The 23,679-nt window shown below is 34.7% G+C and overlaps 1 protein-coding gene across 3 annotated transcripts; it reads left to right on the top strand.

Annotated features, from left to right (window-relative positions):
* Window positions 1-5,289: 5,289 nt before the first annotated feature.
* Window positions 5,290-17,514, top strand: LOC149804800 (uncharacterized). Of its 3 annotated transcripts, none has more exons than XM_089944683.1 (6): window positions 5,290-5,457; window positions 8,910-9,287; window positions 10,040-10,287; window positions 13,614-13,808; window positions 14,962-15,138; window positions 16,409-17,514. In XM_089944683.1, the coding sequence occupies exons 1-6, from the start codon at window positions 5,442-5,444 to the stop codon at window positions 16,538-16,540; spliced, it is 1,146 nt and encodes a 381-aa protein (XP_089800809.1). In that variant the 5' UTR covers window positions 5,290-5,441; the 3' UTR covers window positions 16,541-17,514. The 3 variants fall into 3 exon arrangements, with proteins under 3 accessions (XP_089800809.1, XP_089800802.1, XP_089800797.1); XM_089944676.1 differs by having other exon boundaries at window positions 5,293-5,531; XM_089944671.1 differs by lacking the exon at window positions 5,290-5,457 and adding an exon at window positions 5,597-8,076.
* Window positions 17,515-23,679: the final 6,165 nt, after the last annotated feature.

Genomic DNA, 23,679 nt, shown 5'->3' with positions numbered 1-23,679 from the left:
ATGCTCGTTTACGTTGCCAAGTTTTCTAATAATTATAACTCTACATTGAACTTTTGTCCCGTGTAAAGTTACCTTTAAAGTTAGTGTTACAGGCATTGTTTCAAAATTGTTTTCATGTTGTTCGTGTTTTATACATTTTACAATCAAATCTGGAAGAAAGAGCGGCACGATTTCAAGATTAAAACAAGGGCAATTGCGACCTGAATTACAGTATACTTACGCGTCACTTAAATACTTTGAAAGCAATTTGTGAAGATATAAGAATGGCATCCATAATAAGTCACAGATGCGGAAAAGAGAAACTCAAATTCAACGAGTTTAAAGAACGAACATTACAGCAAACCTTACACATTAAGCACATGAAGAGAATTAAAAAAAAAAAAATAAACGTAGAGTTTGAAACAAAGAGCATTTAGACAAATATACCAATGAAGACTACAGGACTTTCACACTTAGCACGGCCAATGTGGGTATGCGAGAAAGCTTGCCAGTAGCTTCTCGTGGGTCGGTAGTTCTTTCCGCGGTTTTCCCGGATTCTTCCTCCACCATTTATACTGGCCGCCATGTATAGCCTATCTTGTGCTGAAAATGGCGTTATATCCTACAACAACAACAACAACACTTAGTTAGAAGCAGAATTGTATCAAAAACAAAAGGCAACATCAAGTCTGTGTTATGTATAGTTGATTTAATTTAATTGTTTGTCTGATGTTTTAATTTTTTTTATAAATTTCATTTCATTACATGCAATTGTAATGTAATACTGTTTATTGGGCTTGATTTTTTTTAGAATTAAGTTCAGTTCTGTTTGATCTGACTATTTTTAACTTTCATTGGTAAACACCTAATAATAGAAACACTGTATCTAGTTTTTGAACTTGATTCAGAACCAATAACACTTTTAGTAAACAACTTTTTTATTACTTTTTTAATTCTTTCTCAGAGTGAGAATTATTAAGTTAAGTCAAGGCCATACCTGGACGACGTGATAATTATTATGTAACAAACTTGCATTTCTTGAAGGTTGATCCCCATCCGGGAATCTGTTTTGCGTCTTAGTTGGACTTATTACTGATGTATTGAGAAAGAATTGTCAGTAGTGCCTTAACACTTGAGACGTTAAGGTGTTTTATGCTGTGTCCAGTTTGGGATAATTATGTAATTTTTTTCAAATTATTTTGAATTCAAGTGATTCTTCTCCCTGGAAATACATGTGCGCTAAATTAATTATTGTACAAGAACATTTATCGAAACTTATACATAATTCCAAAACTTAAATAATATTTTATGTGATTCAACAAGAGGCTGTTGACACTGCAGCACCTCGCAGGTTACAACAGACATCAACATCTTCCGTTTTTAATGTCATCTGGATTTGAACTCAGTTTCATTCAGGACTTTTTATTACTAGGACTTCTATTTTTTAATTCTTGAATTATTTCTGGATTTGATTCGTAAATCCGTGAGTTCTTTTTTTCTTCTCACTTTTCACTTGATATTCAAGGGAAAAAATTATTTGTTACTTTTACAAAGCTTGTTGTCTTCACTTTTTTCATGTTACATTTTTTGTAAGATCCGAGACTCGTAACATCTGACACAGTGTTTAAAATGACAGTGTGCCACAACTTGACTTCTGTAGGGAATGGTTACATTTTATAAAGCATGAAGCTGTAAGAAGATCGTAACATCTGACAGTGTTTAAAATGACAGTGTGCCACAACTTGACTTCTGTAGGGAATGGTTACATTTTATAAAGCATGAAGCTGTAAGAAGATAAATCAGATCTTATCGTACTGCGTGAATACTTTGACATGTTAACATGGGAAAATACATAAAAAATGCAAATATGCCAGTAAATACATGTAGCAGCACAACAAAAAAGCCGAATAATTCAAAATAGTCAACTTCATTACTGACTAAATTTTTAACAGCATGTCTTAATCCCAGTACTGTACCCAGTGTGGTTAATGGAACAAATGTGACGACAGGAAAGCAACCAATGGACATGTAATTGTCAATAAACAAATTTTTCAAACTTTTTGTTCACTTTCACATCGCCTTCTGATGACTTGTTGAAATCTACCTGGTTAAGCGTTGTCATTCAACGCAGATTGAAGCAAGCCTACCTTAAATGAAGAAAAATAAAAAAAACCGGTTAAATATCTAATTATGTTTGAAGTCATGTGGTGCTCTTTGAATTTATTCTGCAAAATGGCTTGATTGACAATCGGCAAACTTTTGTCTTCTTCTGACTAATTATGCCACGTTGTAAATTAGAACATCTGGTGGGGGATTTTTGCAGTTCTAGCATTGACAAATATTTTGACGCTTTCTCATCCATGTTTTCCAACTTTTATTTGATTCAAGATTTTACGGGGTATCTCTCTGCAAGCTATATATGCTATCGCTATATTCAGTTCCCACTGATCGTCTTTAAGTTAAGGTATTGCTCCGTGCATTGTTACTGTGTAAATGGATATTGTCCAGCATAAATCCCAAGTGTAAAACTGTGACTTTACCATTATCTTCGCTAGTTAACCAAAACAATGTTTAAAGCCGTGAAGATTTCGAACTGAAAGACTCTCATCCTCCTGAATAAGAACATGATAAACTCTGAACGTTAGATCCGTGAATTCAAACAAGAATTGACGATCCTGAAAATCTTGACGTTCGTTTTAAATATAAAGATATCGTGTGTGTTGACGTACTTAACAAACTCTGCAATAAAATGAAGTATTGTTTGCGAGACTACTATCAAATTTTGACTAAAAGTCGGTCCAGACTTTGAAAGTCTGTACGCAAGAGATTTGATTAGAATTTAGTCATACTATCTATTGTTATGTATATTTAATTTGTATTGCTTGCTTGACCTTTGTTAGTAATTGAAGGTAAGAGTTTGGGCCGACCTCACTAAAGTCTTTTTCTTTTTTTTAAATTATGTTCTTATGGATTTTTCCATTGGAAATTCTATTGTTTACCCGAGTTTTATATTTACTTTCAAGGCCTTCCCTTGTTTAACAGTCAGATTAATCTGTGTTACGAATCTGAAGTGCTGAAGTTTCGGTAATTTATCAGTCCAGTTTAATTTTAACAATATTTCAGTCATATCGCTAGGATGTCTGCAGTGTGGCAGTTTTTAGTGTTGTTGTTGTTGTTGTAGGGTTTAATACCATATTTCAGCACACGATAGGCTATACATGGCGGCCAGTATTAATGGTGGAGGAAGAACCCGGGAAAACCCCGGAAAGAACCACCGACCCACGAGAAGCTAATGGCAAGCTTTCTCACATACCCACGTTAGCCGAATCCGAGACTCGAACCCATGCAGACAGAGGTGAGATGGCAGTGATCCGTAAAGGATAGCGCTTTAGACCACTCGGCCCCTCGGGGCCCCCAGTTTTTAGTGATGTTTTGCACCAGGTCATAATGCTGGTGAACATATATTAATACGCATACCTGGTATTGTGTTGTATGATACAGTCATGGTTGGCATTTCTTTTGTGCTGAAGCATGATGTCCCACCCAGTTACATTATCCTGACACCAGTCCGGCCAGTCCTAACACTAACTTCGTAATGCTGAGCGCCAAGCGAGACAGCTGTTAGTACCACTTTTTAAAGTCTTTGATATGATTCGGGCGGGATTCGAATCAGCTACCTACTGCATCTGAGGGGACATTTTAACCACTAGGCCACCGGAGTGGTCCCAGTAATTGTGAAAGTATGCTATTGGTATGGAGTATAAAACATTAGGGGCGTTGTATATAGTCGAAATTACTGTGGACCAGCAGAGTGGTGATTCTTGCTTTATTTCGTGCAGCTGTAATGAGACCTATCCAGATCTCCATTTTTGTTTGTACTGATTTATTCAGATGTAGGTAAAGTTTTCCTGGAATGTGAAGGTAACATATGAGAAAGTCATCTTTTTGAATTAATAAGTCAATTATTTTGTTGTTGTACTTGTTGCGTGTGGTATAGTACACGCAAAACATCGTACTATTAAAAATTTTAAGTCATATTTAATTTTCTTTTATCAAGAACTTCCAAATGGATAATGTTAATGTCCGTCAATACAAGAAGAGACTACATGCTATATGAGTCGTCTTTGACTATACGAACGTGGTAGTTAAAATAATTTTTAGGACGAAGGTCTGACACTCAAGTAGATAATATGAACATAGATTTTGCCCACAAAAAAAAACACAAAAAACCCCACAAAAACAACCAGCGTCTCTGAGGAGTTTTGAAGCACACATCTGAGACGTCTTAACATTGAACCCTTCCCCTACTTCCAACATTTCGATCTCTGTTGGATGTAAAAAGCTAAACGAAGAAGACCCCCCCCCCTTAAAAATAAATAAATAATCAAGGACAAAATCAAAACAAAACAAAAGAGGATTGATGCTAAACTTGCATGGTCTCTTAATGTGTCTCTTTCCAATGGTATAGTGTGCCAGGACGTTCAGAAACATTTGGAAAACGATTCTCGCTTTATATCATGTATATATGTGTTTATGGTTGGATGTGTTTATGTGTGTTGCGTGCATGTAGGTATGGTCGTTATTAGTGACGGGCGATAAAGGGTCACCGCCCGAGGCACCAGTCCGGGGAAGGGTGTTGTGTGGCACCACTTCGCAGCTTTCAGTATTTTCTAACGGGGGGGGGGGGGGGGGGGGGGAGGGTGAATCTCGCCAGGGGTGCATTTTCGTCCAGCGCAAACTAACGACGGGCTGCATGTATGTATGTCGATGAAAAGGTATACTCTAGCATTAGTCCTCAGAGACCCAAAACTGCCTGACCCAAATACAACAATTAAATATAAATTGAATTGCCTATATATCAGTTCGTTTATTTTACAGTGAGTCTCTCTCTCTCTCTCTCTCTCTCACACACACACACACACACACACACACACAGAGATACACACAAACAAAACTAAACGTCCCAGGATATTTCCATGTGTAAAGCCCAACAATTATGTAGCTATGTAAGAAAATGTATTGCCTATGTACCGGGATAGATGGAGGAAGGGATGAATGAATGGAGATAATCCTAAATGGCTAACGAAACTGAGTACTCTAAAATCCTAACACTTCGTGAAAAATCATATGTTACATGCCGGTCTTCGGTTTCTTTTAGACGCGATTTAAATTTAAGAAACGCTGGAAATAGTCCTAATATCTAATAAATTAATGTCAAGATAGAAAATGAACAAGACTAGACTGGAACACGGATATACACCAGTTCACAAGTTGCAAATGGAGAATGAAAGCGAACCAATCTATATGAGACGCGTACTAATCTATTTATAACGCGTGCGTTAACATGGTGGACGAAACACAAAGCTTCGACCACTGAATTGATTCTTTTCAGTCTTCTTTAAGGTTTTATCCCAGCATTCCCCGAACACATTAAGGAAAAACCTATTTTTGGCAGGGTCCAGATGGAGCACAAACCAGGTAACTGTACATAGGAGGACTCAAAACATTTAAGTGATATCACTAAATGGAATCAGTACTGCAGGAGAACAAAGGCAAGTTACAAAACTTTTTGGAAACGAACTATAGTGTACATGTGAGCAAATCGCTGATCTAAAAATAAATCAATGTGCTTTGATATTTTGAAAACAGTTTCTTTATTTGTCTCTGAATGGATAAATACTAGTTCTAGCAAATTTCATACATTTCATTATTATATTGTCTTTTGAATTCAAATAGTGTCTCGCTGATTAAAATATTTTCATACGTTTGTTTGTACCCATTTACCGATTTAAATTATATTTTAAAAAAAAATATAAAAGCATCAGGGATATATAAAAAAATAATAATAATATGACTTGGTTGTTTCGTTCATCAATGTATGATTTTGAAACCTGATTGTTGCCATTGGTCCCAAAAAGTCAAGCTGTTGGCGTTTCGAATCAAACATTTGCATCTTTAGCTACATGGTGGCCATATTTGCATGGTAGAGTCTATGTTTTCAACCATGCAATGTAGTTCACTGTCTTTGATATTCTCTGTAAATTTTGAATGTACGTCTTTTTCAGAAACGTGTATACAAGAGTTCTGCAGTTAAATTTGTTCAGTTTGTTTTAGATACTAGACATTGCAAATACTAGACGCAGACGCCTTTTTTTTTTTTTTTTGTACTGAAATGGACTGCACTCGTACAGAAAAGCTGCCTTATCTGTTTATTTTATTTTTTTAATTTTTTCAAGAGATTGCGTTTGGTTTGAAACGCAAATAAGTTGACAGTGTTAGGCGACAGTTAAGTGATAAACTGTAAATTGATGAATAAAAGGAAGTTTTATGCATTAAAAAAATATGTATTTCGTTTGTAAATGGGAGCATACAAATAAATGAGTGCAAATACTGTTACTATGTTAATTTGTTTAAAAAAAAAATTATACTATAAATTATTATTATTAGCATTATCTGTAAAATTTTGATGGTAATTCTTTAAAAAAATTATAAGAATAATGACATTATTTAAGTAGGATGGCACACTTTGTTACATTGAACTGGATACTATTACCTTGTGCAAACTTAAATAATAATAAGCTAAATATATATATCAATTCAATAAACATATTATTAGTACAGTGTCACGGTATAAGTGGGTACCTACCAAACTAAAACAATTGTCATGTTTTTGAGAAATTAGATTTCAAATGGTCACTCCATCTGATGACAATAATTTGTTAAAGCTTAATTTTATGTATACACTAGTAACAGACTTCATTGGAGTCTGCATTTGTAAATTTGAAGCAAGTATTATTCTGGGAACTCTTGTGATGTTGACAAAACATGGCACCAAATACATTAGTTCCCTCTGACCCTTCCACACCATTGTAGATATTTTGACATTTATGTTGGGGTCAGTTGTCAAAATATTTAAAACAGGGTGTGAAGGGTCAGAGGAAACTCAGGCTATGTACCTCACATCATGGAATATAGAATGTCAGAGGAAGATGATAATTCAGCTTGCGGAAACAAATGTTACTGGTAGAAAACTTATCTTAAATAATTGGAATACAGGGTTAGAAGTGATCATCAGAACCTCAAAAAATCGAACAATTCATTTTGACCTTGGAAACCTGAAAAAAAACTAAAAAATACTTTGAACAAAATGATAAATGGCTCTACCCCAACCCCACAAAAAATGATTTTTTGCACAAGGATTTTTGTTAGGCTGACATTTTGGCCAAGAAAACAAGTAAATTACATAAAGGCATCCTGTCGTTTTAAATATTTATTATTTTTATTTTCAGTTTATTTAGTAACAAATTCTAAATCATACTTGATCAGTTTTAATAAATTTTATGCTCACCATGGAGATAATATTGTAACAGCTTGGAAAATCTTGTAACCTTGGAAAAACTTTTACCCCAAATTTTAAAATTTCATTTTACTTCAAACCCTGTGAACATTATTTTCTAATCAATTTTGTAAACTTTTGAAAAGGTTTTCACAAAAGAGTGTTCAAAAGAAAAGAGAAATCCATGAGAAAAATGGGTCCCATGTACTTTCTCATCTTGTTTGCCACAATGTTTGACAATCACCAGCAGTCTTTGCAGGACCTGACAATAGCTTTTAAGTAGTCTGTCAGTGTTTTGTTCCTGAAAGCACTCTCAACAGAAGATGAAAAAGCTGAGGATTCAAGAGATGTTCCATAAGGAAGCAAACTACAATTTCTTAGTTGAATCATGCAATATATATTTTGTGGTTTGAAGACAGACATAAATGGACAGTTGATAACTGGTAGTCAAGAGTAGATGTTTTGGGGTAAAGATCAGATTTTAAAAAAAATATCTGCTTTTTTTAATTAAGTTATTGGGTTATAGGTTACTTAGTATACCACAATACTGTCATGAATATGTTTTGAGTTAGTTATGATAGAGTTGTTACCCTGTATGATAATTATGGGTATGTAGTTATGGTATCTTCTTTGCTTCCTGAAAATTTCATATTGCAGAGACCGAAGATTTTGTGATACATTCAACAGGGGGTCCCAGATGGCTGAATGGTCTAAAGCACTCACCTTTACTGATCACTGCCAACTCACCTCTGTCCACAAAGGTTTGAATCTCAGACTTGGTCAATGTGGTTGTGTGAGAAAGCTTGCCTGAAAGAAAAAATATTGGAGGATTTTATGCCCTCAAGCTGTCCACATTCCTCAGTTCTGTCCATCTGTCCATCTATCAAATATTTTAATTACTCATCATCTAAAGTCATACATATAATTCCACTTAACTTGGTATTTCATTTTTCATTCTGGTAACGTTTTGCAAGAAGGGTATTACATCTGGTCTTCAAATGATATCCAATGAGGGCAGGTTTATCAAAGTAATAGATAAAATTTTCACCTAAATGACATTTAGAGTGGTACTTTCAACAATATTCTTTGACAAAATTTTATGAGACAGTCCTCACTGGAAGAGAATGTATGCATGACAGTTTGGGTTATGACCCTAGTTCACAATCCAGGCAGTTCCTCAATGAAAGACAAACATATGCATGATAGTTATTTACCCCTGGGTCAAAGTCCAGAAACTTTCCTCACTGGAAGACAATTTACGCAACACATTTAGTGTTATTACCCAGGGTCACATTCCATGCAGATACAGACCAGCAAGTTGTCTGAGCTGCATTTTATTATTTTTGTGACGTTACTGACCATAGCAAAAAGCAATGTCAGAAACAGAAGAAACAAGTGGCTGAAAACAAACTGTTGTTTATGGGTTGTTGTAGTTAAGGTGGGTGTGTAGACAGCCTGTAGGGATACTGTTTCAAACCATGCCATAATTAAAAAACATGTTGATTTGATATTGCAAACCATCAAGTTTCTCAAGTTTGAATGGGTTTTTACTATTAGCTATATGCTTTTTGATATCATTCTCATTTCTTTTTAGTGGATGCTGAGGAATTTAGTCAGCAGAAGAACTTGGAAGAGTTCACGCAGCGACTCTGGCAGCAGGTCAAGACTGAAACTAAATATGATGAAGACATTGAAGAGACGGGATATTTTCCTCCACCACTCCGAGAACAGCTGTACTATGACACCTTCTGTAACACCGCTGACCAGGATGCATCCTTTGATAAGGACTCTCTCTATGAAGGCAGCAGTTCATCTGGTGCCAAGCGATTACACGATGATGACGCCGGCTCCACCCCAAGCAAGAGGCCCCGTGGTCGACCTTACACACATGCCTCAGTGAAAATCACATGTTTGGAACCAGATGTGAGCACCATAACCAGTGAGATTGCCAAGCTTCAGGAAGAGGGCCTTGGTAACTGCAACATGTTATTATCTCCTTCACTGAAAAATGTTAAACTCGGCTTATAGCCATGATTTACAGAATAAATGGAGAGAAATATGAATAATTATTAATATTATTCTATATTGTTGTTATTATTATTATTATTATTATTATTATCATTGTTATCATTATTAGAATAAAGAGAGACAGATATGAGTTCATGTAGTTTTTTAATATTATTACATGTGTATTATTATATTGCAGTGTGCTGATTCTTGGAACTACTATCCCAGTACTTAATGTTTCCATTCATTTTTTTCCTGGAGTAGAAAACATAATCACATAATCAAAAGAGGTGTCTCAGTTGTATTATTGGTAATGGTTTTTAATATGATAATTTGCGATTTCATAGGATAACAGTGAACATTGATTTTTTTAAATAAAGTTTCCATTTATACTTATATCTAATTTGAAAGAATAACTTAACATACATTCATTTTTATTCCTGCTTTCCAAACTATTTGGACTATTTGTACATGTATTTTTAGCTTGAAGTCTCACCTTGATGTTTCTTGCTGGACTAGTAGTCCATACAAATGTTTATAACACAATGCTTTATGATCCAATACTATTTTATAGGAGACAGTATATTTTGTGTTATATTGTTATCTGTAGACATCTTAATTACCAAGTTTATTTAAAGTTAGTTGAAGAACAGATCACTTTTTTATAAAAATGCATTATGTCAATGAACTTGAGCTTTTACTTGTGAATCTCTACAGGAATTCCCAAATCAGAGATTGTTGGGGGTTTACGCACAACTTCTAAGTTGCCCCTTGACTGGGGAGCCGATGATATGCGGCAATATATATTTCAACTTTTTCCACGTTTAAAGAAGTTCCGCTATATGAAATGTAACAAAGCAAAAGGTTTGTCTCCACTTCCTGATAACCTCAAACCCAAAGACATGAGGCACTATCTACGGAGATCAGCGCTGTACATCGTTCCCATTGGTCCCCTCAAGCCTAAAGTAAGTCAACAGTTGGTGCTTCTTTTTCCCATTCCCCGCTTTTTACTTTTATGATACCTTTAAGTGGAAACTTAAGTTTTTTTCAATAACATTGTATACTAAATATTTTGGATTAATTTAAGGCCTGTATATTAATAATATCCAAATAGAAATTAATTTTGGACTGTATGTAGCATGGATTCCTCTGCAGACTGGCAACATCTGTGGTCCTAAACAGGCAGTTCTACTGAACTAGCCCTTCTGTAACCTGACTTAAAACAGACTGGCCACATCTTTGGTCCTAAAAAAGGCCATTTTACACTATCAACCCCACTGTAATCAGATTTTTTTCTGCTGACTGGATACATTTTTGGTCTTAACATGGCTTTTTTACTTAATGAATTCCACTGCCACCCACTTATCAACAGACTGGCCTATCTTTGGTCCTAAAAAGATGGTCCTTAATCCACTCTTCTGCAACTCAGCTTTGGCTGCAGACTGTTCCATTCATTTGGTCCTAAAAAGGCCGTTCTACTTAATAGGTCCTCTGAAACTGGACTTAAATGTGCTGACTGTCCAAATCTTGAGTCTTAACAAGGTCATTCTACTTTACCAGTCCCTCTGTACCATGATGTCTGCAAACTGGCCCTGATGTAACCCAACTATGTGCAGACTGGCACCTGTGTAATCCATCTCACCTACATACCGGCACCTGTGTAACCCAACATGTCTGCAGACTGGCCAAATCATTGGTCTTACAAGGCCATTCTACTGAGTCACCAGCCTCTTGGTAATTTAACTTTTGTCTGCAGATTGACCATATCTTTTGGTCCCAAAAAGGCCATTCTAACACTAATCAAACCTCTTGATACAGGACACCTTTTTTCTTAAATGACCAAGTCCCATTAATGTCTTGTTTAGGTTGCTTTTGGTATATGGAAACTGGGACAAGAACTATTGCATTTAGGTGTGGGAATCTTGTTAATGAGTGTATGCAAAAATGTTGAACAGACAAAAACAATTTATCTTTATGATAAAGAAAAAGAAACTGTCAGATAATGAATAGTAAGTTTTAATATTATTATAATGGCCACTCCAGATGCAGAATAGTTCATTTTATTTTTACAAAATGCACACGAACTTTAAACTGTGCCACTTAAAATTTTATTGTCAGAAATTTGGTATTATAGTTGAATGCTTCTCCATTTAAACTTTTTGTAGTCCCCATAGAAGAACACAAGTAATGGATAACATTTATTTTTATCCTGTATACATTGTCACATTCAGGTACTGAGATGCAGAAAGTGGAAAGAGGGAGAGGAGGGAGGGACTACAAAAACAACATCAAACTAAAGTTTTTGAAAGTCAGATATAGAAAAAGTAGAATATAGCACATTTCTTAGGCAAGACAGCATCGTGCAGAATTCTTGCTCTATTTGGGTCATCATGGGTACTAATGAAGATCTGATAAAATAAATTTGTTGACCAATCAATTATTATTAGATTTTACTCTAAAGAAAACCAAATAAATGACCATATTTAGAAATTCTCAAAGGGAGTAACATCCACAACTTTTAATGAATTATACAGTTTTTATGAATATCTGTCATAAACACTTGGGTTTACCTGTGATCATACGAATCCTTATCTTGATGCACACACTCACACACACACACTCACACACACACACACACACATACACACAAGAAAAAAAAACTACAAAAGAGTTATAACAATAGACATAATATTAACTTTGAAATTCATATTTAATCACAAATCATTGGAATTTCTTTATGTGTTTGTGGGGTTTTTTAAATGTAGATTTAACAATTTCGTCATAACACTTTGATGTCTGCAGTTTGGCACTTTATAGTGATGTGTAGCACTGGGGCATTATGCCACAAACATGCAGCATCATATCCCACCCAGACACACTATCATGACACCTGGCAGACCAGTCCTAACACTAACCTCTTAATGCTGAGCACCAAGTGAGGCAACTGCTAGTACTATTTTTATAAATCTTTAGTATGACTTGGATCAGTGGAACTTCATTAGTTCATCTTGATAAGACATGTCTTGGAGTATGTGGATTTTGTTTGGGATAACTGCAGTCAGTAAGAAAGGATGAAACAAAAAAAATACAAGCTGAAAAAAATAGACTTCTTTGTGGGGCAGCAAATTCTACATTGTTTACTAAACTTTTGAAAGGAACTAAATACAATTACTTTTTCAGCAACATGCTATAAACATAGAATGATCATATTTGTCAATTTGCACCATGGTATGGCTCCTGGATACCTGCTGGTCTTGATTCCATCAAGTGTCCAGCTACTGGATGCTTACTGGTCTTAATTCCACCAAGTGTCCAGCTATTTGATACTTGCTGGTCTTTGTTCCACCAAGTGTCCAGTTCCTGGCTTACTGGTCTTAACTCCACCTAGTGTCCACCTAATTGATATATGTTGATTTTGCTTCCACCAAGTGGCTAGCTACCTGATACCTGCTGGTCTTAATTCCACTAAGTGTCCAGCTCTGGATACCTACAGTTCTTGGTTACAACAAGTGTCAGTTCCTGGTTACCTAGTGGTCTAAAGCCCACCAAGTGTCCAGTTCCTGGATACTTACTGGTCTCAATTCCACCAATGTCCAGTTCATGGTTACCTACTGGTCTAAAGTCCACCAAGTGTCCAGTTCCTGGATACCAGCTGATCTTGATTCCACCAATGTCCAGTTCCTGGATACCTGTTGGTCTTGATTCCATTACACTTCCAGCATGTTAGTAATAGACCACTTTGTCATAGTTCTAACTTCCAAACACCTTATGCCAAGATTGACTTATATATTCAATTTTCCATGTCATTTATTGAATATAATCTGTTCTCTTTGCAAAATCAGAACAAAATTGTATTACTTCTGGTTATACTTTAGCAGGATTCTAGGAAAAGTCCCAGTCTGTTACGATGTTGGTGAAAGATTTGCACAAATTTTACAGTCAAGACTTTGGGTAAATTTTAGCTGTTTAAGCAACGATATGATCCAAAATCATTTGCCAATAAACAAAATATTGTTGATGTGTTGAACTACAGTCCAAGAACATTTTGTTTTAAATTGTGCCAAAAATGATGTTTACAGGAACCCTGCCAAAATATAGACATTTACCATGATCCAAACATTCTAAACAGAATACAAAAGATTTCTCAATTATCTTTTATATCTATGAACTTTACTAAAGTACATCCTTTGATATATATGATTATGTACCTAGTACATACATCTGTATATGTCAATATTTTGTACATGCACACTTTTGATTTTATGTAGAAGATTGTTACTATGTCTTTAAGGAGGATTGTCTCCCTGAGTCCACCCAGGAATCCTGTCCTGGCTCCCCTATCCCCACCAGTTCAACCTCCTCCATTACGATGGGTACTCCCTGCAGCAGTAGCAACTTGAACAGCAACAACACAACTGGTGGTGGGAACAACACTGTCAATTCAAACTTCAGTTACTGGCTGCCAGTGAAAATATCAGGCGAAAAGGTAATAGTAATATTTATTGTTACCAATAACAGCTAATATGATGATAATGATTTTATGGCAGTGGTGGTATTGATGGTTTTGGTGGCGGCAACACACATGATGATATTTGCATTGTCAGTTTTGTAATTCATCTATTTTCTGTTTTAAGTGTCCTCTGTTAGTGATAAAATATAGGGCTTTGTTCAAATAGGTATGGGGGATAGGCAGCTTTAGCTTGACAGCATTATATTATATGTACCAGGAACAGGCCAGGGCAGTAATTATGTACATTTTATGCACAAATTGATCAGGGGGATCAGGGTATGGATAATTCAGATTTCTTGAATAAACGTCAGTATAATGATTGATTGATTTGCATTTCACACTGTCTGCATTTAATTCAAAGCTCCTTCGAGTAGGGATAATTCTTTCTGATGGCAACTTTAATTTGTTGAATACACATTATAGAAGGCATAACTAGTGCATTTCGGATATACAGTTAACTTGAGATAATTACAGAAATAAACTTGTTTTCATTGAACTTAAGGACAAACTTCTTCTACAGGGAATTAGAAAACTCATGAATTGTGGTAAAATTCATTGATTTTAAATTCCACTAGATAATGATATTAAACTGCAAATTATACAACTAGAGAATGTCAGTCCAGTCAAATGATTTTGAGTTACCTCCCCTGTCCTACATTCTTTCATTCCAACAGTTAAATTGAGTATCTTTTTCTTTGCTAATTTTCAGAGTTGTAACACTAAATCTCAGTGTCTCTGGTTAATAAACCAACCAGACAGACAACAACAAAAAAAAACAGACTGTTGTAACTATACATTCACATCGGTCCCTCTATAAGAAGCCTCAATATAACACAGACTGTCCTATAGCATATGGGTTTAGCCATTAATCCCATTGTTTGTTTGCTTTTAATTTTTTTTGGACTTGTTGCCTGATTTATTCAACTTAATAAAATTGTTTGACGTATAAAAGAATACATTAATCTGGCCTTGCATAACAAATAACCTGTATTCTGATATAACCTTGCCTTAAACTTTTGGAGTACAAGGTGGCATAAATTTTATTAGACTTTACTTTTTGTCTCCCTCTGGCAGTGCTATAATAGGAATGTCACCGTATTTATAATCTAAACATTATCTTCCTCTATAGGTTATAAGTGATGACCGAGAATTTCGGATAACCTTTGATGTATCCCACTTCTCTCCTGAGGAAATCACTGTCAAAACAAAAGACAATCGAATTGTTGTGCAGGCCAAGCACACACAGCGCCAGGACCAATATGGATTTGTTGAGCGCCAGATCACACGACAGTACCATCTGCCTGCGGTAGGTTGTTTTTAGATAATAATAATAATAAGAAGAATAATAATAATGTCTTTGTTTAGAGAAGGTTTCTCAATTAGCATATAAATACTGATCTGTTCTGAGTCTCTCTTTAAAAACATATAGTTGTTACACATATTTAAGTATATTTTCTCTCTCTAACGCTCTCTCTTTCTCTCTCACCTGGTGACATACATAAATAAATGTTTTGAAATGTTATTTATTAACATATATGCTATCACATATTCACTCAAATCTTTACAGATACATACATTATCAGATCTTTCTGAGTAATAGAACTAATCAAGTTTTTATATTTAAACATATGATAATATATGCAAGCAAAGAGAAACTATTTTATCTCAGTGTTGATTTCAGTTTACAAGAAAATGATTGCTGTGATGTTCTGAAAGGAGGCAAAGAGATTTACAAAAATTTCGTCAGATATAGATTTTTACACTTGATTATGTCATGTCCATTTTGATGTATTTCTTATATTATGCAGTTTGCTATTCCAAAACATGGCTCCAGAATGCTGAAAAACTCTTTTGTAAAGTTTCTTATTTGATTTTGGATGCTTACTTTCATTTATTAAGGTATCATCAGATGGTGGTCAATACATAGGTGTATGATGGTCAGTTCTTGGGTCTTTGTTGGTCAATATTTGGGCTGTTAGTGATCAGTTCTTGTGTCTTTATTGATCAAATACTTGGGCCTTTAATGGTCAGTTTTGGGGTCTTTAATGGTCAATACTTGGATCTTTATTGGTCAATACTTAGGTCTTTGATAATTTAACTGATAAATGACAAGATATGTTCGAGGCTTACAATGTCCAGGTTTTTGGAATATTTTAATGCTAATAGAGCAGTTAACATTTCTTTTATATTTGTCTTTTACCTAGACACTATCACCATCATAAAAGATCTGCCTCTACATGCACAAAACGAAATGTAATTCAGCCTTTGGGTTTTTTTTTTACAGTAGGAATTTTTAAAATTCATTGTATAGGTAAATTGATCATAATCCAGGATCATCTGGGAGAAATAGAATCTTTGGCATTTTGTTAGAAAAAAAGTTCAACGTCCAATCAGTTCATTGAACTCTCTTGGTCATAAACAGAAGGGAATAAATCAGAACTGTATATTCTATTATTATTATTATTATTATTATTCAAAGAAAATTGCATTATTTGAAAGTAAGTACAGATCAGGAATAACACTGAGAATAGGGTAGTTGCACATATACTTTGATCTGATACTGTTTTTTCTTATAGGATGTGAACCCCAATGAGTTAACATCCTCTCTGTCAGCAAGTGGCATTCTCACCTTGAAGGCTCCCAAGGTCATTCAGCACACTCAAGAGGAGAGAATTATTCCCATTCAACATGAAATGGACACAGAGTAGACCAGTGTGACCAGTCTGCATAGATGGATATAGATCACAACAAATGGTTATAATTCAGCTGTAATGAATTACATGGATTTGATACCAGGATTGTTCATAAATGACTATTTTCTCTGTAGGTAGTGATTTCCTTACAGATTCAGAGAATGCTGTGGACTTGAACACCAGGGTCAACAATGTAAAGATTTATTTGCATATATGGGATATTCAGGAGTACCACTTCTTAGATAGCTAAAAACTGTAAATAGTGATTACAGAATATTAGTGAAGGACATTTAAGTTTCTCAGACATGACCAATCAGTGACTATTAATACTAAGTTCAGGTCTTCCAGCAGTAATTACTTGTTGGATAATCCAAATTATCAGCAAGAAATAACCATATCTAATGAGACCCCACCATATATTTATCACTAATGGCAACAAAGAAACTTTAGAAACAAACTTGTGTAATAGCTGAACATAGAGTCAGAGTGGACATTAACTCCAAACCCTTACCACATCTATCTTAAAAGAGTATAAAATCCCACTGTGCTGTAAGTCATAAGAAAGCAGCATGAAAAAATTTAGTCAGGTAAATAGAAGCTGCTACAAGTTAAAATAAAAAGTCGTGTTTGCATGAAATGGTGATATAAAGCCATGAAGGATATTTTACAGGATGTGATCCTACACAATGTGACCACAAATTAGCATTACAGGATTGAAAATTAACCACAAAGATAATCCTTTTTGTCAGAAAAGTGATGATGGCCTGTAAATAGCCATGTTTGTGCCAGATGTGACTAAACTAAACACAGAACAATTTGATGTTCTGTGGGTAGATGCATTTGTTTAAAGCATTTAACAGTTTATAACAGAAAAGAATTTGGTAATCTGCAGGTAAAGACATTTGTCTGTATCATTAAATTGTGTGTTAGAAGAAAGATATAACAAATTAAAAATAAAAGCAAGTTGTTTTGCTTTTTCTGTCAGTAAATGTACATTTGATTCTATGGTGTCCAAATATTTAGACTTTTAGGGAATTACTTTCTATTATCTGTCCACCCTTTTATATGCCCATCTTCCTCTGTCTTGTACCCTTCAGAGTTCTTAAAAGCATGTCTATTTTTCTATCCAACCTGAAAATATATTTGGGCAGTGTACATTTACAATATTTAGAACAATTTCTAGGAGAGATAAATTTATAATACCTGCTGCTATAGTAACAGTTGGTACCCACTTTGTGGCAGGCACCTTTACTTCTGTCTCCAATTTTACTAGTTAGGGCTATTTATATTAATATTGTGATACCCCAGCTTTGAAAAATGGGCAGTACACTGGATTTGCTTTGTCCATTCAGCCACATTCATTAGTTTACCTATCTTTTCTGTTCAGTCTACAACACTATACAAGTATGGTGAATGCTTCCACAGATGAAACCTGTATGATGGATGCTTTTTTAGATAAAACATGTATGTTGGATGCTTCTAGAGATGAAACATGTTGGATACTTTTTGACATGAAATATGTATGTTACATGCTTCTAGAGATGAAACATGTATGGTGGATGCTTCTAGAGATGAAATATGTATGGTGGATGCTTCTCGAGATGAAACATGTATGGTGGATGCTTCTAGAGATGAAACATGTTGGATACTTTTTGAGATGAAATATGTATGTTGCATGCTTCTAGAGATGAAATATGTATGGTGGATGCTTCTAGAGATGAAATATGTATGGTGGATGCTTCCTGAGATGAAACATATATGGTGGATGCATTTGAGATGAAACATGTTGGATACTTTTTGAGACGAAATATGTATGTTGCATGCTTCTAGAGATGAAATATGTATGGTGGATTCTTCTCGAGATGAAACATGTATGGTGGATGCTTCTAGAGATGAAATATGTATGGTGGATGCTTCTAGAGATGAAACATGTATGGTGGATGCTTCTCAAGATGAAACATATATGGTGGATGCTTCTAGAGATGAAATATGTATGTTGCATGCTTCATGGGATGAAACATGTATGGTGGATGCTTCTAGAGATGAAACATGTATGGTGGATGCTTCTAGAGATGAAACATGTATGGTGGATGCTTCTAGAGATGAAACATGTTGGATACTTTTTGAGATGAAATATGTATGGTGGATGCTTCTAGAGATGAAATATGTATGATGGATGCTTCTAGAGATGAAACAGGTATGGTGGATGAATCTAGAGATGAAATATATATGATGGATGCTTCTAGAGATGAAACAGGTATGGTGGATGCTTTTAGAGATGAAATATGTATGATGGATGCCTCTAAAGATGAAATATATATATGCTGGATGTCTCTGGAGATGAAATATATATGCTGGATGCCTCTAGAGATGAAATATATATGCTGGATGCCTCTAGAGATGAAATATATATGTTGGATGCCTCTAGAGATGAAATATATATGCTGGATGCCTCTAGAGATGAAATATGTATGATGGATGCCTCTAGAGATGAAATATAAATGATGCATGCCTCTAGAGATGAAACATGTATGTTAGATGCTTCTAGAGATGAAACAGATATGGCTGATGCTTTTTAAGATGAAACGTGTGGTGGATGCTTCTTGAGATGAAATATGTTGGATGCCTGTAGATGAAATATATATGTTGGATACCTCAAGAGATGAAGTGTGTTGCACACCTAAACCTGCTAATAGTGTCTGGGTCTTTTTTTTTCAGTACCTTTCTACATATTGTCAACCTAGCTATATGGTTTTTTTATTTTATAAATGAAACAAATCTGGGTTACAGTGACCTTTTTTTTTCTGGGTTTATACACAATTGTACATAAATACTAACATTTACTATAGAAGCAGGATACAGTATTTTGGGTGCATATTATTAGCAACAAGAGAAATTCAAGAACACATTTGTATGGAATGTATTAAAGCAACCATTGTCATACATGTTTGTTACTAATTTCTGGGCTCTGTATGTGTGTCTGTGTATGTGTATATATATATATATATATATATATATATATATATATATATATATATATATATATATATATTAAAGTTGTTGGCCATTAATAACCTAATCAAAATATACCTTTGGCTGACCTTTTTATTCTATTGTTCCTATGGCAACCAATAAGTTATTTCATTTCCATTCAGTTGTGATCTGCTTGGGTATGGATATTAAAACATATTTAGATGGCTTTATCATCCTTATAAGTATTGATTGTAGATTTTTTTCATCTTGTCATTTCCATCAAAGTTGTCATTAATGTAGTCTTTCACAAATTCATTCTCTTTTATAGCAATGATTTTTAAGTTTGCTTTTAACATTCCCTACACATATATTTCATATATACTGATGATCACACTTTATGATTTCCATGAGCACCTTCATCAGAATATTGGATGCCGTGATCTCCATAGCAACTATGTAACATTATAACATCCATTCTATAATTAGCAAATCCATCAAAATACAACAGTATTATCTTTTGAATACAACCATAATTTCACAGATTGTAACATGTTACAGAGATGCATCTTTTGAAACAGAAAAAGGTTTGTACAGCTCCAATCATCAGGCTCAGCTATTCCAACATTTTAAAAAACTCCCAATCAAATGTCCCATATTTGTTCCTTTAATTTTTCCAAGACCCCTATACTATCCCTAAAATTTTTGTATACTTTTTCCAAATCCCTATCATATCCTTATTTCTGAGGAAGAAACACGTGCCAATTTAGTGAATGCAGCACAATCTCTGCATTTATAGAGAGTATTTTGGAGAGTATTTAATTTCATTTATCTATCTCACTGTATGTTGATGCAGTCACAGTATCACTAATTTATCTACACTTACGTTGATGCAGTCACAGTATCACTAATTTATTTCTATGTTGATGCAGTCACACTTGACTATTAAACAATGGGTGGTGCTCGATCAAGATAACAGGGAATACGGTAGTGATAGTACAGGGAGAAAAGTAATAATAGGAAAGGTAGAAATAGAGTGCAAGAGTGTCAGTCTATGTTTTTCGTCCTTCATATTCAGACAGATCCGGTTACCATGGCTGTAAAGAGATACACGAGCCACATCTGGTACAATCCTGATAATCAATATGTCTTGTTCCAAGCTGACTATAGTATTAAGGTGACGGAGAAAGCGCCTGATTGTGAGATATTAAGGCAGGAGCTTCTGCAGCTGTTGCTGGGTAATTTGTTATATATATATATATATATATATATATATATATATATATATATATATATATATATATATATATATATATATATATAATGAGGACTTTGGATAGCGCCTAATCTTTAGAAGTTCTAGGCGCTTTACAACATTAGACAACAAATATATCATTAAAAAAATATAAAATGATACGATTACAAAAAAACAGACACCATGAAATTAGAAAACATAAAAACATGCTGAAAATATTTAAGGTAGGAAACATTAGGTCATTAAGTTTGTTCTTGCAATCGAAATAGGTGAGTTTTTAAAGCACTCTTGAATGATTGAATATAATTTTTCGAAGTGTTCCAATACGCATTGTTTTTCTTACGTAAAACGAGTAAAAGCTACAGAAACGTGTTTTTGATTTTAAATTCTTTGTCATTTTTAATGAGCCAGACTAATTTTTCTCTTTAGTATTTTGTTTGCCTTCATTTTCCTTTCGAGCTGATATCGCAAAATTAAGACTGGTGTCAGAAGTTGTCTCAATTTGTATGCGTGGAAGTCCCTTCAAGACCAAATAAGGATTTGTTATAATTTTGATCACCAGCAGTAAGAGTGGAATACAAATGACAATGTGCAAAATGACGTAAAAGTAGCAGTAAACGGAACCTTAGTCGAAGGCGGTCAGGGACTAGATCACAATACAAGAACGTGGATAGAAATTGTATCGGGAATGCGTATTTTTAATTTACACTTATTGGTCCACAAAATTCATGAAAAATATACATAATGAAGATTTAAAAAAAAAAAATTTTCTTTTAGCTCCCCACTACGGAAATTTTGATAATGTATAATGGTGCTTGACAAATAGCATTGAAAGCATCTTTTACAAAAGCGAACGCGACATGATTTGAGCTTACACCCTCTGGCGTTGCGTGCATATGTGTTGCTGAATGTGCCAGATATAAGGAACTTACTACAAACGCCAATGAGCTGATAGTTCTTTCAGTATGGATCAAAGACAGGATTTAAAAACCGATTAGAAACAAATCTGAAAGTCAGTGCGCATTATTTACATGCTTGCTATGACATAGATCAACCAATAAATCGCCTTAAGAGGAATGACTCTCCTAAAAAAATAGCTACTTACAAAATCAGTACTTCATTTTCCTACCCATATTGAAATACCTCTTTGTTACGTTAAAGTTTCATGAAACAAGCCACAACTTCAACTAAATAACGTTCGTCGGTGGAAATTTATAGAAAAATTGCTTTCCTTTTGAAAATTGAGCTGAAACTTAATATTTTTCCGCGCATTGACCCATTTTACCGCTTTTATTTTTAAACTAAGACTCGATATTGAATCGATCAGACCGAATTATCTAATCACGATGAATTATTTATCACGATATATCAGTTCGACCCATGTGTGTTGCTTATTGTTAAAACTATTATTTTAATACATTGTATCAGTACTAATGGATATTTTGTATGTTCAAGTACTTACAAATGTGGCATTAAATTTATAATTTTTAGCAAGCCATTTACCTTTGAGTTAAATGATTTCTTTTATGAAAATTCGCAATACATTTCCCCTCCCCTCATACTCTTGTGACCCACTTCCCCTGTAAAATATCTTTAATTGTGCAAAGTGTGGTTGGATGTCCTCGGTCATAAAATGTACCTGTTGTTGCAAATATGCTTATTCACCTATGTACTGGTTTTGACGACTGCACTTGTACTAAACCAGTTTACCAGTCTTTTGGTTTTCCTGGAATACGCTCAAACCTGTCATCATCAGGTTGATCTGCAGTATCATGACCTATGTGTAAACCTCTATTACTGAGTGAATGGAAAACAAATGTTTGGCGTTTTTGCCTCCTGTTTCTATTTAACGCACATATAATATCCGAATAAGGCTGAGGAACCATTCGATGTTATTCGTAATATCTCGCCATGAGTGCATTTAAACCATGCTTTGAATTAAATGCTCTGCATGACACTTCGCATGATTTGAACCCGTGAATTCTTTTTATATGCCTTAACCAGTGACATGATGAATGCAGCAGCAGAGAGGGTGAACAGACCACTTAAGGGAGTGGTCACCCTTGTGTTTTACCCAAAAAAATAGTGACCCTTCATAGAGGTCAATTACCACGTATACGATTATTGTTTGTCCCAAACAGAATTGTAGACGAGCCCTCTCTGCTGCTATCAGTCTTGGGAATCATCATCTGAATCATGGGAATCTTCATCTGTTTCATCTTTATTTGTTCTATGTTTCAAGTAATATTCAAGTTCTGATGGTGGTTTTTCTATTTTTGGATTTATGTTCTTTCTTTTTCTGTAATAGTTCATCAAACTTCTGTATCGATCTCCACCGCAATTTTTACAAATCTGATATAATCCTCTAACGCCGTTGTTACATCCAACACAACTTCGTGGACCAGCATGAAGGTTTTTCTTTATAAGATAATTATGTTTCTTGCAATATTCTCCACGGCATTTTTTATTACAATTGTTAGTGGTTCCTTGACGCAGCCACGCACAGTTGTTCATTATATTAATGATATCTGTTTAATTCAGTTTAATTTTATCATCACCCCTCTCTGCTGCTCCTCTTCTGCTGATATTAATTAAATCATTATGTTATAATAAAATGATACATCCAGAATCTCATACTGCAAGAACAGCTCGAGAACGATTAGAAGCAATTAAAAAATTTCTTCCTGTCAGAGACTCATTCAGAAAAAATCTGCAAGCGCAGCAAGAAGCACAAGTTGAGTATGAAGAAGAAACTAAAAAACTATTTAAACCCGTCACTGCAGCTACTGAGAAAGTTACAACTGTCATCAAAGAAGATCTTCTTCCGGTATCAGAAAAAATAGCAAGAAGAACTAAACAGGCAAAAAAAGATTTTACGAGACCATCCAACTGACATAGCTGCGGCTCAACCTCCACCTGTTGGTGAGGA

This window comes from Sinohyriopsis cumingii, chromosome 2 (assembly GCF_028554795.1).
Source record: "Sinohyriopsis cumingii isolate HCF-2022 chromosome 2, ASM2855479v2, whole genome shotgun sequence".
In the NCBI taxonomy this organism is placed as follows: domain Eukaryota; kingdom Metazoa; phylum Mollusca; class Bivalvia; order Unionida; family Unionidae; genus Sinohyriopsis; species Sinohyriopsis cumingii.
Note: the sequence above shows the minus strand (reverse complement) of the source record. Positions and strands in the feature narration are given on the sequence as shown.

Excerpts from the sequence above, each read along its gene's own strand:
- LOC149804800 (XM_089944671.1), top strand. The coding sequence starts at position 8,013 with ATGGCTGAATGGTCTAAAGCACTCACCTTTACTGATCACTGCCAACTC. Across the intron at positions 13,809-14,961 it reads TGAAAATATCAGGCGAAAAG|GTTATAAGTGATGACCGAGA; the intron begins GTAATAGTAATA and ends CTTCCTCTATAG. Across the intron at positions 15,139-16,408 it reads GACAGTACCATCTGCCTGCG|GATGTGAACCCCAATGAGTT; the intron begins GTAGGTTGTTTT and ends TTTTTCTTATAG.